Source organism: Pleurodeles waltl, chromosome 6 (genome assembly GCF_031143425.1).
Source record: "Pleurodeles waltl isolate 20211129_DDA chromosome 6, aPleWal1.hap1.20221129, whole genome shotgun sequence".
Classification (NCBI taxonomy): Eukaryota; Metazoa; Chordata; class Amphibia; order Caudata; family Salamandridae; genus Pleurodeles; species Pleurodeles waltl.
Window position 1 is genome coordinate 1,013,918,140 of NC_090445.1, and position 19,418 is coordinate 1,013,937,557.

The following is a 19,418-nucleotide window of genomic DNA, read 5'->3' on the forward strand; positions in this document are numbered from 1 at the left end:
TCCTTGCTTAAACAACAGGACTACATGTCTACATTAGATCTCAAGGATGCGTACTTCCACATACCCATACATCCTTCCCACAGGAAATACTTAAGGTTTGTAATCCAAGGAGTACATTACCAATTCAAAGTGTTACCATTCAACAACAGCACCAAGAGTATTTTCAAAATTCCTTGCGGTAGTAGCTGCAAATATCAGAAGACAGCACATACACGTATTCCCGTACCTAGACGATTGGTTAATAAAAACCAGCACTCAGAAACAGTGTCTTCAACACACAAAATACGTCATAGAAACCCTTCACAAGCTAGGGTTCTCATTAAACTACCTAAAATCACATCTACAACCGTGCCAAATACAACAATACTTAGGAGCAACAATCAACACACAAAAAGGGATTGCCACTCCAAGTCCACAAAGGGTACAAGCCTTCCAAAATATAATATTAAACATGTACCCAAACCAGCACTATCAAGTGAGGTTTGTAATTCAACTTCTAGGCATGATGTCTTCATGCATAGCCATTGTCCCAAACGCAAGATTACACATGCGGCCATTACAACAGTGCCTAGCAGCACAATGGACACAAGCACACTGTCAACTCCAAGATCTAGTGTTGATAGACCGCCAAACACACTCCTCGCTTCAATGGTGGAATCCTATAAATTTAAATCAAGGACGGCCATTCCAAGACCCAGTGCCTCAATACGTGATCACAACAGATGCTTCCATGGTAGGGTGGGGAGCACACCTCAACCAGCACAGCATCCAGGGACAATGGGACACTCAACAAAGCCAGCTTCATGTAAATCAACTAGAACTACTAGCAGTGTTTCTAGCATTGAAAGCATTTCAACCGTTAATAGCCCACAAACACATTCTTGTCAAAATAGACGACATAACAACAATGTATTACCTAAACAAACAGGGAGGGACACACTCATCACAGCTGTGTCTCTTAGCACAAAAGATTTGGCATTGGGCGATTCACAATCACATTCGCCTAATAGCACAGTACATCCCAGGAATTCAAAACCAGTTGGCCGACAATCTCAGTCGAAATCACCAACAGATCCACGAATGGGAAATTCATCCTCAGATACTGCAAACTTACTTTCAAAACTGGGGAACACCGCAAATAGACCTATTCGCAACAAACGCAAAATGCCAAAACTTCACGTCCAGGTACCCAGACCCTCACTCCAAGGGCAATGCGTTATGGATGAGTTGGTCAGGGATATTTGCTTACGCTTTTCCCCCTCTCCCACTCCTTCCGTATCTAGTAAACAAATTAAGTCAAAACAAACTCAAACTAATACTAGTAGCACCAATTGTGGCTCGCCAACCATGGTACACAACACTACTAGATCTGTCAGTAGTGCCTCATATCAAACTACCAAACAGACCAGATCTGTTAACTCAACACAAACAACAGATCAGACACCCGAATCCAGCATCGCACAATCTAGCAATCTGGCTCCTGAAGTCTTAGAATTTGGACATTTAGACCTTACACAAGAATGTATGGTGGTCATTAAACAAGCTAGAAAACCAACTTACAAGACATTGCTACGCAAATAAATGGAAAAGATTTGTTTATTAGTGTCATAATAATCAAATTCAACAACTACATGCGTCCACAAAAAAACATTGTAAGCTACTTATTACACTTACAAAAATCTAAGTTAGCTTTTTCGTCTATTAAAATACATCTGACAGCAATTTCTGCCTATCTGCAAATTACACATTCAACATCACTCTTTAGAATCCCAGTCATAAAAGCATTTATGGAGGGTCTAAAAAGAATCATACCCCCAACAACACCACCAGTTCCCTCATGGAACCTCAATATTGTATTAACACGACTCATGGGTCCACCATTTGAACCCATGCACTCTTGTGAGTAGCCTCCCTAATAGCTATCACATCTCTTAGAAGAGTATGTGAAATACAAGCATTTACCATACAAGAACCCTTTATACAAATACACAAAAACAAAGTGGTTCTACGCACGAATCCCAAATTTTTACCAAAGGTTATATCACCGTTCCACCTAAATCAAACTGTGGAACTCCCAGTATTTTTTCCACAACCAGACTCTGTAGCTGAAAGAGCATAACATACATTAGACATCAAAAGAGCACTAACGTATTACATTGATAGAACCAAACAATTTTGCAAAACAATTGTTTGTAGCTTTTCAAAAACCTCATGCAGGAAATCCAATATCCAAACAAGGCATTGCCAGATGGATAGTTAAGTGTATTCAAACCTGCTATGTAAAAGTAAAGAGAGACCTGCCTATTACACCAAAGGCACACTCCACTAGGAAAAAAGGCACCACAATGGCCTTTCGAGGAAATATACCTATGACCGAAATCTGTAAGGCAGCCACATGGTCTACGCCTCATACATTCACAAAACATTACTGTGTAGATGTGTTAACAACACAACAAGCCACAGTAGGACAGGCTGTATTACGAACATTATTTCAGACAACTTCAACTCCTACAGGCTAAGCCACCGCTTTTGGGGAGATAACTGCTTACTAGTCTATGCACAGTATGTGTATCTGCAGCTACACATGCCATCGGAAAATGTCACTTACCCAGTGTACATCTGTTCGTGGCATGAGACGCTGCGGATTCACATGCGCCCTCCCGCCTCCCCGGGAGCCTGTAGCCGTTTAAGTTGATTAAAACCTGTAAATTTGTAAATTTTGTAAATACTTACTAGTTTTATACACATTATGTACATACATACTTACTCCATTGCATGGGCACCTTTACTATATACACAACTCCTACCTCACCCTCTGCGGGGAAAACAATCTAAGATGGAGTCGACACCCATGCGCAATGGAGCCGAAAGGGAGGAGTCCCTCGGTCTTGTGACTCGAAAAGACTTCTTTGAAGAAAAACAACTTGTAACACTCCGAGCCCAACACTAGATGGCAGGATAATGCACAGCATGTGAATTTGCAGCGTCTCCGGTCGAGATTCCGGCACCTAAAAAATTCGGCATCGAGTCAAGCAAGCCTCTCAAAAGCTCCTTGAACCGAAAAAGACAATTACATTAGGAATTTCGGTATCGAAAAAAACGGCTTCGGAGCCAAAACGCTCTTCCTACACTGAGGAGCAAGGGCTTTCTATGCAGCTCAAAGAAAGGCACAGATTTGAGCAAGATCTGGATGTAGAAGAACATGACCAAACGCAACAAAGGTTACAAATCCAGAAGGACACAGGGAGGATACAAACCATCCATCCACTCAAATCGAAAAGAAAACTAGCCATTCAAGAAACTGAAATGCAACCGAAAGCCAAAGTGGTTAGAGACAAATCACCACCACCACAGTTCTCGCCACAACCATCCCCACTACAATCACCACACTTGTCACCAGTGGGTACACCGATGGCGCAGTCACCCACACATACTAGGATGACCCAAGATGATGCAGATCCCTGGGATCTATACGACCCACCTATATCGGAAAACAGCCCAAAGTGTTATCCAACCAAGCCTTCAGCACCAGAGGACAGTACAGCATATACACAAGTACTATCCAGGGCAGATACGTTCCACAACGTAACAATGCACTCGGAACCAGTGGAGGATGACTTCCTTTTCAACACTCTGGCATCCACTCACGCATCCTATCAAAGCCTGCAAATGCTGCCGGGCATGCTCAAACACGCACAACAGGTCTTCCAAGAGCCTGTAAAGGGGAGAGCTATCATGCCAAGGGTCGAAAAGAAATATAAACCACCCCCGTCAGACCCAGTGTTTATAACTCAACAGCTCTCTCCGTACTCGGTGGTTGTGGGGGCTGCAAGGAAAAGCGTGAAATCACAATCATCAGGGGATGCCCCACCGCCTGATAAAGAGAGTCGAAAGTTTGACGCAGCGGGCAAGAGAGTGGCATCACAAGCAGCCAATCAATAGCGAATTGCAAACTTGCAAGCCCTACTTGCACGCTACGACAGGGCACACTGGGACGAAATGCAAGACATCATCCAGCATTTGCCCAAGGAATACCAAAAACATGCCCAACAAGTAGTTGAAGAGGGACAGGCCATATCAAACAATCAAATACGGTCTGCCTTAAACTCTGCAGATACAGCAGCACGGACTGTCAACACAGCTGTAACGATTCAAAGGCATGCATGGCTGCGAAGTTCTGTATTTAAACCAGAAATACAACAGGCGGTACTAAATATGCCGTTTAATCAGCATCAGTTGTTTGGGCCAGAGGTGGATACCGCGATCGAGAAAATAAAAAAAAACACGGACACGGCCAAAGCCATGGGTGCGCTCTACTCCTCACATTACAGAGGCACATTTACGAAACCACAGTTTAGAGGGGTGGGGGGTTGACAACAGACACCTGAACCATCCACCTCCCAAACAAAACCCACCTACCAGTCGCAATACCAAAGAGGGGGGTTTCGTGGTTCTTACAGAGGACAATTCCCAAGAAGAAGAGGGAAATTTTAGCCCTCCAAACCAAGCCCTAGCAAACAGTGACTTCATTGTCACACTACCCCAACACTTATCATCAGTGGGGGAGGCTAACCAAATACTACCACAATTGGACAAACATTACCACAGACACGTGGGTCCAATCAATTATCCAACATGGTTATTGCATAGAATTCACAACATTCCCTCCAGATGTTCCACCGAAAGCGCACAGATTGTCTCCACATCACTTAGATCTATTACAAATAGAGGTCCAAGCACTGCTACAAAAACAAGCTATAGAGCTAGTACCCTATCACCAGAAAGGAACAGGCGTGTACTCCCTGTATTACCTTATTCCAAAAAAGGACAAAACATTAAGGCCTATCTTAGATCTCAGAACACTGAATCTCTTCATCAATTCAGATCATTTCCACATGGTAACACTTCAGAACGTAGTTCCCTTATTAAAAAAAAAAGGGGGAATACATGACAACACTGGATATCAAGGATGCTTATTTTCACATACCCATCCATCCATCTCACAGGAAATACCTCAGGTTTGTAATACAAGGCAAACATTATCAATTCAAAGTGCTACCGTTTCGGAATAACAACAGCCCCCAGAGTATTTACAAAATGCCTAGCCGTAGTAGCAGCTAATATAAGGAGACCGCACATGCACGTATTCCCATATTTGGCCGATTGGCTAATAAAAGCCAATGCTCAGCAACAATGTCAATTTCACACGCGATACGTCATAGATACTCTACACAAACTAGGGTTTTCTATAAATTACCAAAAATCACATCTACAACCATCCCAAATACAACAATACTTGGGAGCAACACTCAACACACAAAGAGCAATTGCCACTCACAAGTCCACAAAGAGTTCAGTCATTGCAAAATGTAAGATCAAGCATGCAACCAAACCAACAATACACAGTAAGGTTTGTGATGAAACTACTAGGCATGATGTCCTCATGCATAGCTATTGTCCCAAACGCAAGACTACACATGCAGCCCTTACAGCAGTGCCTTGCAAGCCAATGGACGCAGGCACAGGGTCAACTCCAAGATCTAGTGTTGATAGACCGCCAAACACACTATTCGCTTCAATGGTGGAACCCCGTAAATTTAAACAAAGGGCGGCCTTTTCAAGACCCTGTGCCTCACAACAGTCTCACAACAGATGCATCAATGATGGGGTGGGGAGCACACCTCAACAATCACAATATACAAGGATAATGGGACAGTCAACAGAAACAACTACACATAAATCACTTAGAGCTGCTAGCAGTCTTCCTAGCACTAAAAGCATTTCAACCTCTTCTAGCTCACAAACACATTCTTGTCAAAACAGACAATATTACAAAAATGTACTACTAAAAGAAACAAGGGGGAACCCACTCATCACAACTATACCTCCTAGCACAAAAAATTTGGCATTGGGCAATTCAAAAAAATATTCGCCTAATAGCGCAATATATTCCAGGCATTCACAATCAATTAGCGGACAATCTCAGTCGAGATCACCAGCAAACGCACGAGTGGGAAATACATCCCCAGATACTACAAAAATACTTTCACCAGTGGGGGGCACCAGTCATAGATCTGTTTGCCACAAAACAAAACGCAAAATGCCAAAACGTTGCGTCCAGGTACCCACACCCTCAGTCCAAGGGCAATGCTCTATGGATCAATTGGTCAGGGATATTTGCTTACGCTTTTCCCCCTCTCCCACTCATTCCTTTTCTAGTCAACAAACTGAGTCAAAACAAACTAATACTCATAGCACTAACGTGGGCACGCCAACAGTGGTACACCACACTGTTGGACCTCTCTGTAGTACCTCACATCAAACTTCCAAACAGACCAGACCTGTTAACACAACACAAACAACAGATCAGGCACCCCAATCCAGAGATGCTCAATCTAGCAATCTGGCTCCTGAAGTCTTAGAGTTTGGCTATCTAAATCTTCCAAATGAGTGTATGGAAGTCATTAAACAGGCAAGAAAACCTACCACCAGGCATTGTTATGCTAATAAATGGAAAATATTTGTTTTCTACTACCAAGCAAAACACATCACACCGTTGGATGCCTCCATACAAGACATCATAGGTTATTTACTGCACCTACAAAAAACAAATCTCGCTTTTTCTTCCATCAAAATACATCTCACTGTAATCACTGCTTACTTGCAGATTAAACACACAAAATCACTATTTAGAATACCAGTCATTAAAGCCTTTATGGAAGGACTAAAAAGAATCATACCTCCAAGAACTTCACCAGTACCCTCGTGGAATCTTAATATTGTACTTACATGACTCATGGGTCCATCTTTTGAACCCATGCATTCTTGTCATATCCAATTCTTAACTTGGAAAGTGGCATTTCTAGTAGCTATCACTTCACTATGAAGAGTTAGTGAAATACAAGCGTTCACTATTGAAGAACCCTTTATACAAGTACACAAACATAAAATAGTTCTCCGCACAAATCCAAAATTTCTGCCAAAAGTCATCTCACCGTTTCATTTATACAAAACTGTGGAGCTCCCAGTCTTCTTCCCACAGCCAGACTCGGTAGCAGAAAGAGCACTGCATACATTAGACATAGAAAGAGCACTAATGTACTATACAGACAGAACAAAACCATTTCGTACAACTAAACAATCGTTTGTCGCTTTCCAAAAACCCCATGCTGGTAACCCTATATCCAAACAGGGCATAGCCAGATGGATCGTCAAATGCATACAAACTTGTTACCTAAAAGCTAAAAGAGAGTTACTCATTACACCAAAGGCACACTCCACTAGAAAGAAGGAGCAACAATGGCCTTTCTAGGTAACACACCAATGACAGAGATTTGTAAGGCAGCCACTTGGTCCACACCTCATACTTTTACCAAACACTACTGTGTAGATGTGTTAGCAACACAACAAGACACAGTAGGACAGGCTGTATTAAGAACTTTATTTCAAACAACTTCAACTCCTACAGGCTGACCACCGCCTCTGGGAGGATTAATGCTTTGTAGTCTGTGCACAGCATGTGTATCTGCAGCTACACATGCCATTGAACGGAAAATGTCACTTACCCAGTGTACATCTGTTTGTGGCATGTTCCGCTGCAGATTCACATGCACCCTCCCGCCTCCCCGGGAGCCGGTAGCCGTTTAAGTTGCAATTAGAAATGTATATATGTAAATAAACACTACTTTAGCGCAAACTATGTGCATACTTATCTATTCCATTGCATGGACATCTTTACTATTCTCATTTTACCACTCCTACCTCACCCTCTGCGGAAAAAACAATCTAAGATGGAGCAGATGCCCATGCGCAATGGAGCCGAAAGGGAGGAGTCACTCGTCCTGTGACTCGAAAAGACTTCTTCGAAGAAAAACAACTTGTAACACTCCAAGCCCAACACTAGATGGCAGGAACAGTGCACAGCATGGGAATCTACAGCGGAACATGCCACGAACAGATGTACACTGGGTAAGTGACATTTTCATATATAGATATATGATTATATGATGGCTTGTTTGGATACACATGCTTTGCATACGTCTGCCAGCTAGTGTTGGGTCTGGAGTGTTGCAAGTTGTTTTTGTCCGAGGAATCTTTTTGAGTCACAGGATTGAGTGGCTCCTCCTCTCGGTGATACTGCGCATAGGCATCGAGTCCTTTGTTAGATTGTTCTCTCTACGCCGTCGGGTTTGGACGTGTGTTTTTCTCTCTCCGGTATTTCCTCTGCTTGGGCTATTCCGAACTGTTCTCTTCTGTCTTTCTTTCAGCAACGGTATTGTACTTAGATCAGGGTTTTCTATATATTCCGTGGTTGGTCTGAATTTTCGCACCGATAGCCGCCTTACCGCCCTTTGGGTCACCGGTGCCCATCTCGGGCCTACTCCTCCATATAGTGTCAGACTGTGCAGGGCTAATGGAACGCACTCCATTTCGGTTCTGCTATCAATGCCACTCTAAATTTCCCCACACAGTCCCACATCTGGTATGTAATTTGTGTCTCCCTTGACCACAACAAACAGAGTTGCGACAACTGCCCTTCCTTTCGGTCCAAGAAGATGTTCCGGGACTGAAGAGCTCGTCGGTTGAAGATGGCATCCAAAACACCAGACGATACTCTAGATTTCTTCGGGGAAGAGCATTCGCAGGAGGAGCCAGAACAGGAGGAGGCCTTCTCCATAAAGGACTCGGATGCCCAATCTGATATTGAGAGCCAACCAGTCACCTTTGCGCTACCTGTGAGTAGAATAACCCGTTCTCCCCATGCAAAGACCCTAAAAAAGCCCCAGAAGCAGGTCACTGGACCGCCACTGCCTTCAGGCCATGGTCGAATCTGAAAACTCCTTTGGACGCCCCAACTTCCGGCTCGCCACTGAAAACAACCAAGACGTCTTCAGCATCGACCTTCGGCTCAGCAACATCACAAACACCTTCTGGTTCGAGCAGATCCATTGAACCGAGCTCTTCAGCACCAAGCAAAAAAGCCTCCACAGCCATTTCAGAGCCGACAGTTTCAACCCGACCAAAGACTTCACTACCGAAAATTTCAAAACACAAGACTGTCTTCTAAAGACTCCAGTCCTTCTTTGGAAACAGCTTCACCAGTGGAGCCCACTTTAGAGATCGCCAGCGCCAGCTCCGTATCCAAACAGGAAGAATCATTGTTTCTCACCCTGTTTCAATTAAAAGGAAGCTAACTTTTGAAGAGGCCTTGGACACTGCTCTCCCCCATAAAGGACCAGGCTACAATTAGACCTCAGCCTTTACCACCACACTCTTAAGTTTTTATTTTTACCCGTCCACCACCTCCTGAATCTCCTACAGAACTTAATTGAACCACAGTTTTCTCCACAGGGTTCACCAGCACCACAGGAAGATGATTTGGGTGACATACCACATGAGATAGATCCATGGGGTTCGTATGATCCAGATCCTATCCTGCCAAATTATCCAGATTTATATCCTGCACAGTCATCACCACCTGAAGACACAGCACCTTATCAGCAGGTGATGGCAAGGGCAGCCGCATACCACAATGTACAGCTGCACACTAACCCTACTGAAGAAGATTTTCTCTGACACCCTTACTACAACACACAGAGTTAATTTTTCCCCTTGCTACCGGGCATGCTTAGACATGCTAATGATATTTTTAAAGAACCCTTAAGGTCTAGAGTTATCACCCCTAGGGTGGATAAAAAATACAAAGTGGCACCTACAGACCCTCTATTCATATGGGTGCAAATCCCTCCAGACTCTAGTGGTCGGTACAGCACAAAAACATGCTAATAGTCAATCCACAGAAGATTCTCACCCGCCTGACAAGGAAAGCACAAATATTAGATGCAGCAGGGAAAATAGTAGCTGCACAAGCTTCCAATCATTGTGTACCGCCAATTCACATTTACTTTTGGCACAGTATGACAGGGCCCACTGGGATGAAATGGAGGATCTCCTTAAATACTTCCCAAAGGAGCATCACAAAAGGCCGCAAGAGATAGTATCAGAGGTCGAACTATCTCCATTAATTCCATTCGGTGTGCAACTGATGCCGCAGCTACCGCAGCATGCAGTATTAATAAAGGTATTATTATACGCAAGCATACTTGTCTTAGGTTTTCAGGCTTCAAGTCAGAAATACAGCAGACAGTCCTTAACATGTCAATTGATAAAAACACTTACTAGGCCAACAAGTGGATACTACATTAGAAAAACTTTCAAAAGACGCAGAAACAGCAAAAGCAATGGGGGCATTACTCACCACCATACAGCATGGTAATTTTCATCACCCACAATTCAGAGTAGGCTTCAAACCATCCTCTACTGAGCCATCCACCTTTCAGAACAGACAAGGCTCTCATTTCTACAACAGAGGCTCCTTTAGGAGATCCTACAGAGGCTCAAACAGAGGCAGAGGGATCTGCCTCCACTGCATGCCAGTGACTACCTATACCTTCAACCACCTCACACCTCTCCCATTGGGGGAAGACTCAAAAACTTCTACCCACAATGGTCTGATATCACCACAGACCAGTACGTTCTCTCAATTATCCAACAAGGTTATTGTCTGGAGTTCACTTCCACTCCACCAAACATTCCCCCTCACACTCACAATGTCTCACAAGAACATCTTACTCTTCTCAAAGAAGAGGTGCAATCCCTTCTTCACAAAGGGGCTATAGAACCAGTGCCATGCTTACAGCAAGGGTCAGGAGTATACTCTCTATACTTCCTTATACCAAAGTGATACCAAAGAAGGAGTCACTCAGGCCAGTTCTAGATCTCAGACCCCTAACCCTAATTCTCTCAGAGCAGGTCACTCTCCAAGATGTCATTCCACTGTTACAGCAAGATGACTTTATGACAGCTTTAGATCTAAAGGACGCTTACTTTCATATTCCCATTCACCCAACACACTGCAAGTATCTCCGATTCGTTATTGTGGGAAAACATTATCAGTTCAAGGTTTTACCTTTCAGGGTTACAACAGCTCCCAGACGTCAACACATTAATGTCTTTCCTTACTTGGACGATTGGCTCATCAAAGCCAGTAGGTTACAACATTGTCAGCATCACACTCAGATCACAATGGATCTACTTCACACTCTGGGATTCACAATCAACTTCTCCAATCCCTGCTCTAACCTTTGCAGACTGACCACTCTTTGCAATGGTAGAACTCCACTAATCTCTGCAAGGGGCGGCCCCTTCTGGACCCTGTACATCAGATCACTCCGACTACAGATGCATCACAGACAGATTGGGGAGCTCACCTCAACAACTTACAATACAAGGTCTATGGGATCCCATTCAACAAGCTTCACATATCAGTTACCTGGAACTTCATGCAGTTTTTCCAGCAAAGAAGGCTTTTCTTCCTCAACTCTCATACAAAGTGGTTCTAGCCTGTACAGACAGCATGACAACCATGTATTATCTGCAAAAACAGTGGGGGACACGTTATTCTCAGTTGTCCCATCTTGCTCAGACACTATGGAAATCGGAAATTCACCACCACATTCACTTAGTGGCAAAGTATCTCTCAGGCATGGACAACCAATATTTAATTAAATAATCTGGAGTGCCTACGGAGACCTTTAACCGTCAGGGTGAATACTTTATTGAAATGTGGATACAATGAGAAAAGCTTATATATGAATGATTGTGGGTCTCAACAGGGGTCATTCTCTGGCACTTCTCACATTTACATGAGTGAGCCAGATGGTTTTTCTTATTACTGCATAGTACCATAACAATGATTAAAGTGGTAGTATTCATGTAGCAAATAGTCCCTGAGGTGATTATAAGAACGTTCTGTCACCTCTTTCTCTCAAAACACTGAGGCATAGTGAATGAAGGCACAAGGAAACACCGGTGTTAAATTGCATCTCCCAGTGAAGACTGTTTATATGTGCACTATAGAAACCTCTTTAGGCTGAAACGTGTTCATTGTATCAAAGGGACCTAATTATCTAATCGAATTTTTGTCTCAGTTGATAATCAATACTTCTAGGCTGTTCCCCTCACTACTGGCTGTACCCTGTAAGCATCCATGGTACCACACAATCCACCATCTCCAACTATAATTAGGACAGCAGTATGTTGCTTCTTCAACTAACAAACACCTGTATCTGTCCTTCGATCCGCCTAGTGTCTGGGACATAGCTATCATTAGTTCCGCAGGTGCAGTGCTGTGGCAATGTGGAGGGCCACTGTATCCCAAGTTTGTCTGTCCTTTAAAACACAACAGCGTGTTAGTGTTCCTGGTGCATGCCACAGCTATAGCACACCTTAATCTGAAGCACTATCAAACTGAACCTCTTTCATGGCCAAAATTTCACTTACTTTCTAAGGCTTGATGGCTTCTGCCTGCAAAGTTCCATCTATATGTACACAGCAAAACTGCTGTCAACATTAGATCTATTATCACTGTTATTGTAATTTAAACACAATTCCGTTAAATGGTGAGGCCTAGCAGGCCATTTAAGTACAAGAGCACTGTAAAAGTCATATTGTTAAATTGCAGGTTTATTAACTTCTTATGTTACATCATATGATGTCATTTTGGTGCAGCAGTATTTCATGTTAACTTAAGAGGAACCTTTGTGCATGGTTCAGTAGAAAGACGGTTTAAAAACAATAAGCAGACGATTATATGAACCAGTTTTCAACATGTGCTTTAAATTATTTCCAATGCAGCGATGAGAGCTACGTGGTGATGGACTACGCTAAAATGGATCAGCTGGCAGTTGATAAGATAGACAATAATGATCCTCAACTCTCTCCCCCAGTCAAGTCTGGGACGGGTACTCTCAGCCGCAGCTTGTCCTGCCCTTATCTCTTCCAAGTGACCATGAGGAGAAACAGCGAAGGGAAGATGGAGCAGATCACACTGTCTACAGAGACTCTGTAAGTGGACTTCTGATGTTACTTTGCACATTTTGTAGAGCTCCTGATGTGTGCCATGAAGGATTCTTTGGATTGCAGTAATTGATTTATTTGTGGCAGTGGTCTAGAAAAACACCCAGGAGAGTTTTAGTAAATGATGCTTATTTATACAGAGTTTTATACTGCACTGACACACAGTTGTTAAACACTTCTACAGTTATAACGCAGAGAAAACAACTGAGTTCCTGCCTTAAAATTTAAAGCCTTGGGATCCAGTCCTGGCTTTACATCCCATTCTGGTTTCTGTAATCTGGATCCATATGAACTCTGTACACCACACTGTGCACAACATATAAGATTTAAGATGCCCCTTGTGGAGCTAATGCTTCAAACTCCTGTAAATGCCATGAACAGCACCATGCATACATTTTAATCTTATCTATTAATCTCTTATAAATCTATCTAGTTAAAAACCAAACTAAACAGTCTGACCCATATTGCTTAGTCAAATGCACTAAATGCAAGAAATTAACCTCAGAAATATTTTAGCACATAACAAAGTCCTATGTGGCCTGAAATGAAGGGACATCATTTAGTCACAAGGTAGGGCTGAACATTTGTGACATAGTGTTCTGTAAAATTGCCCACAATTCTGAGAAAAGAAGTAAGTGCATTCCAGGTGTAGAACCATTGGTTTGGAAGCTTCACCCACCAAAGCCTCTCTACCTGCTGGGGTGGATGTCCAATTGGTTGCGATGATATTAACTACACCTGTCTGGCTTTCTGGAAGATATTGGAGTGGTAGCTAGGTGTTGAGTCATAAATTATATAGTCTGTCTACTAGGGTATTGAAGCTTGTTCCGTCTTACGCCAATTGATACTACTGCGTTATTCCGTTTCCACTCGATAAACATTTCTGTATTTGGATCTATATATTTTGGAATAAGTAAAATGAGTAATGCCCCAGGTACTCTCTCTACATCAATATATCTTTACAAGGAAGTCCTTTCCCGACATTTGTCAATTCAAGTTTGTTTAATTTTTCCAGTTTCTTACATTTCTGACAAGTTCACCAAGGGTTTTCACAAAATGTCTAGCTACAGTCGTGGCACTCCTAAGAAGGAAGGGAGTTCATGTGTACCCCTATTTAGGTGATTGGCTTATAAGAGCACATAAAAAGGAGAAATGTCAAAGGGACACGGAACAGTCATCACAACCCTACAAAAGCTCGGGCTCAGCATAAACCACAAAAAATCATCACCACAACCTCAACAAGAAAAGGTCTTCCTTGGAACCAGACTCGATACCAGGAGAGCACATGCTTACCCTGCCCAAAAGAGGAGACAGGCTATCGCAGAGCAAACTTGCCTTTACCAAAAGGGACAATCTCTTACAGCGAGGGCGGTCATGAAGTTGATGGGCATGATAGCATCCTGCATCCCTCTCATACCACATGCAAGACTACACATGCAACCACTCCAAGAATGGCTAACCAACTATTGATCACAAACCACAGAGAGTTGAGAGAATCTAGTGGTTGTAACAGGGAAAATACAAAAGGAGATACAATGGTTGTTATCCAAGCACATAACCAAAGGAAGGCCTTTCATCACTACAACTCGTTCTGTGACCATCACCACTGAAGCAGCCCACAAGGGGTGGGGAGCAAACACAGAAAATCTAAGAATCCAAGGCCTGTGGAACAAAACGGATGCAGTAAAACACATCAATTTCCTTAATTGAAAACAGTGCTACTGGCCCAGACAACAACAATGTTCTATCTGAAGAAGCAAGGGTGTACAAAATCGTTCACCCTAAGCAGATTGGCACAAGAAGTATGGAAATGGACAATACCTCAAGGGATCAACCGAAAAACAATACACTTACCAGGAAAGGACAACATAGAAGCGGACCAACTAAGCTGAAAAGAAAACAGCACCCACAAATGGAAGATAAAACAATCGACCTGCTCATAAAATACCAACGCTTCGTCTCCAGGTTTCCAAACCTCCAATCAGAAGGGAATGCCCTGTCACTAAACTGGTCAGGGACATTTGCTTAAGGCTTTCCACTGATTCCCCTAATACCACAGGTATTGGAGAAGGCCAGGAGACCAGGAACGAATCTCATCCTTATATCCCCTAAGTGGGCCAAACAAGCATAGTACTCGGACCTCCTCGAACTGTCCAGAGGACAGAATATAAAGATCAAACCGTAAGGAGATCTACTCACATTACAAGAGGGGCAAATGTTCCACCCGGAACCAGCAACACTCAGTCTAACAGCATGGCACCTGAATACATAGAATTTGGATACCTAAACCTTCCACACAGAACCATGGAGATATTAAAGGAAGCTAGGAAACCAACAACAAGGAGATGCTATGCATCAAAATGGAAAAAATACCTCCTTTGCTGCACAGGAAACAATACCCAACAAACAATATCTAGCCAGGCAACAGTAATAACCTATCTCACACACTTACTGGACAGTAGAAGCAACTACTCTTCTCTCAAGGTACACCTGGCGGTAGTCGTGGCCTACACTAGAGTGGCATTATGTAAAGGTTTCTTCACAGCACCAGTGATAAAGAGGTTCCTGGAAGGATGTAAAAGACTTGCCCCTCCAAGAAAGACTCTAGCCCCAATGTGGCGCTTAAACACAGTGCTAACACAACTCATGACAAAATCATTCGAACCCAAGCACAAGGCTGAAGTGAGGTTTCACACATTTAAAAAAGCCTTCCTAATAGCGATCGCATTGCTACTGAGAGCAAGCGAGATCCAAGCTTTAACAATAGAAGAACCATACATGCAAATCCACAAGGACAAGGTAGTTCTCCGAACAAACCTGCAGTTCCTACCCACAGTGGTCATCAAGTTTCATGTCAATCAGACCATACAGTTACCAGTTTTCTTCAAAAACCGGCAAACCGAAATGGAGAAAAAACTTCATACACTGGACGTAAGAAGGGCACTAATGTACTACTTAAAGGAAACCAAGCGACTCCGCAAGGGTAACCAATTGTTCGATGGCATCTGTCGCTGTAGATACGCATGTTTTGCAATAGCTCGCCATCTGGTGTTGGGCCGGAGTGTTACAAGTTGTTTTTCTTCGAAGAAGTCTTTCGAGTCACGGGACCGAGTGACTCCTCCTTTTGTCTCCATTGCGCATGGGCGTCGACTCCATCTTCGATTGTTTTTTTTCCGCCATCGGGTTCGGACGTGTTCCTGTCGCTCCGAGTTTCGGAACGGAAAGATAGCTATTTTCTGAAGATTTTCATCGGTATTGTTGCGTTCGGGATCGGCGTAGTTAGATTCAACACCGCATCGAAGATCGAAGAGCTCCGGTGCCCTTCGGGGTAGTTTTTCGATCCCCCGTCGGGGCCTGGTCGGCCCGACCGCGTGCTGAAGAACGCCGATGGAACGGACCCCATTCCGTTTCTGCCCCAAATGCCACAATAAATACCCCTATACAGACCAACACTTGGTCTGTAACCTGTGCCTGTCACCCGAGCACAGTGAAGACACCTGCGAGGCCTGTCGTGCGTTCCGGTCCCGAAAAACACTCCGAGACCGTCGAGCCAGAAGACTTCAGATGGCGTCCGCGCCGACAGCCCACCGAGAGTTCGAGGAACAAGAAGAGGAAGGTACCTTCTCGATCCAAGAATCGGACTCCGAAGGATTCGACGATACACAAACCGTGAGTAAGACGTCGAAAACCACACAGAGGAAGATTTACAAGGCCCAGGGGACGCCACTGCCATCAGGCCATGGCTCCACCCATAAATTCGGTGACCGAACGTCGGCACCGAAAAAGGCCCAAACAGTGCTGAGATCGTCCGACTCCGGTCGAGACACCGGCACGCAGCCTTCTCGGGACCGAGAAAGTGCTGGAGACAAGCCTCGACACCGAGATGCCGGTGTGGACACGGCTCGACGCCGAGACAGCGGCACCGAAGAAGATCGACGCCGAGAGGTTTCGGCCCCGAAAAAGAAAAAAGTCACCTCGGAGCCGAAAAAACACGCAGACAGGGTTTCGCTGCCGAAACAAACTGCAAGCGACCCAGCTTCAGGCTCTTATACAGAAGAGCACTCGCTAACCTCCCAAATGCAAAAGCATAGGTTTGAGGAAGAGCTACAATCAACTGATGTGGACCATACGCAAAAGCGTATTTTCATACAGCAGGGGACAGGAAAAATAAGCACCCTTCCCCCCATTAGAAGAAAGAGAAGGTTGGAGTTCCAAACTGAACAGACACCACAACCAAAAGTGGTGAAAAGAGTTACCCCACCACCCTCTCCTCCGCCCGTGATTAACGTCTCACCGGCACAAACTCCATCACACTCCCCAGCTCACACCACCATAAGCCAGGGTGACCAAGATCAAGACGCATGGGACCTATACGACGCCCCAGTGTCAGATAACAGTCCGGAGGCATACCCTACGAAGCCATCTCCACCAGAGGACAGCACCGCGTATTCTCAAGTGGTGGCTAGAGCAGCACAATTTCACAACGTAAGCCTCCATTCAGAACAGGTCGAGGATGATTTTTTATTCAACACACTCTCCTCCACCCACAGCTCATACCAAAGCCTGCCTATGCTCCCTGGTATGCTCCGGCACGCAAAATAAATCTTTAAGGAGCCGGTCAAAAGTAGGGCAATCACACCAAGGGTGGAAAAAAAGTATAAGGCGCCTCCTACAGACCCGGTTTTCATCACTACACAGCTGCCACCAGACTCTGTCGTTGTAGGAGCAGCTAGGAAAAGGGCCAACTCCCACACATCTGGAGATGCACCACCCCCAGATAAAGAAAGTCGCAAGTTCGATGCAGCTGGTAAGAGAGTCGCAGCACAAGCTGCAAACCAGTGGCGCATCGCGAACTCCCAGGCACTACTTGCGCGCTAGGACAGAGCCCACTGGGACGAGATGCAACATCTCATTGAACATCTGCCCAAGGACTTACAAAATAGGGCAAAACAAGTGGTTGAGGAGGGACAGACCATTTCCAACAACCAGATCCGCTCCTCCATGGACGCTGCAGATACAGCTGCACGGACAATTAATACATCTGTAACTATCAGAAGGCATGCATGGCTCCGAACGTCTGGATTTAAACCAGAGATTCAACAAGCAGTTCTCAATATGCCGTTTAACGAAAAAGAACTGTTCGGTCCAGAAGTGGACACAGCGATTGAGAAACTCAAAAAAGATTCGGACACTGCCAAAGCCATGGGCGCACTCTACTCCCCGCAGAGCAGAGGCAATTACAGCACATTCCGTAAAACACCCTTTCGAGGGGGGTTTCGGGGTCAGAGCACACAAGCCAGCACCTCACAAGCAACACCGTCCAGTTACCAGGGACAGTATAGAGGAGGTTTTCGGGGACAATATAGAGGAGGGCAATTCCCTAGGAATAGAGGAAGATTTCAGAGCCCCAAAACCCCTACTACTAAACAGTGACTCACATGTCACTCACCCCCTCCACACAACACCAGTGGGGGGAAGAATAAGTCATTATTACAAAGCATGGGAGGAAATCACTACAGACACTTGGGTTCTAGCAATTATCCAACATGGTTATTGCATAGAATTTCTACAATTCCCTCCAAACATACCACCAAAAGCACAAAATTTGACAACACACCATTCCAATCTCCTGGAGATAGAAGTGCAGGCACTATTGCAAAAGAATGCAATCGAATTAGTGCCAAACACACAAATCAACACAGGAGTTTACTCACTGTACTTTCTAATACCAAAGAAGGACAAAACGCTGAGACCAATCCTAGACCTCAGAGTAGTGAACACTTTCATCAAATCAGACCACTTTCACATGGTCACACTACAAGAAGTATTGCCTTTGCTAAAACTACACGACTACATGGCAACTTTAGACCTCAAGGATGCTTATTTCCATATACCAATACACCCATCGCACAGGAAATACCTAAGGTTTGTATTCAAGGGAATACATTACCAATTCAAGGTACTGCCTTTCGGATTAACAACCGCACCAAGAGTCTTTACCAAATGTCTAGCGGTAGTCGCTGCACACATAAGAAGGCAGCAAATACATGTGTTCCCATATCTAGACGACTGGCTAATCAAGGCCCATTCGTTAATACAGTGCTCAAATCACACAAATCATATCATACAAACCCTCTTCAAACTAGGGTTCACCGTCAATTTCACAAAATCCAAAATTCTGCTGCGCAAGGTACAACAATACCTGGGAGCCATAATAGACACATCAAAAGGAGTAGCCACTCCAAGTCCACAAAGAATTCAAAATTTCAACACCATCATACAACGCATGTATCCAACACAAAGGATACAAGCAAAGATGGTACTACAACTCCTAGGCATGATGTCTTCATGCATAGCCATTGTCCCAAACGCAACACTGCACATGAGGCCCTTACAACAGTGCCTAGCATCACAATGGTCACAAGCACAGGGTCACCTTCTAGATCTGGTGTTAATAGACCGCCAAACTTACCTCTCGCTTCTGTGGTGGACCAACATAA

General features: G+C 44.2%; 1 protein-coding gene across 6 annotated transcripts in view; it reads left to right on the top strand.

Moving 5' to 3' along the window:
- The window catches only part of ARHGEF16 (Rho guanine nucleotide exchange factor 16), a 369,976-nt gene that overhangs the window by 313,760 nt on the left and 36,798 nt on the right, over positions 1–19,418 (top strand). For all 6 annotated transcript variants that reach the window (XM_069239932.1, XM_069239933.1, XM_069239936.1 and 3 more), the window contains exon 12: positions 12,697–12,906. In XM_069239932.1, the coding sequence (XP_069096033.1) occupies positions 12,697–12,906 (210 nt within the window). The remainder of the gene's footprint in view (positions 1–12,696; positions 12,907–19,418) is intronic.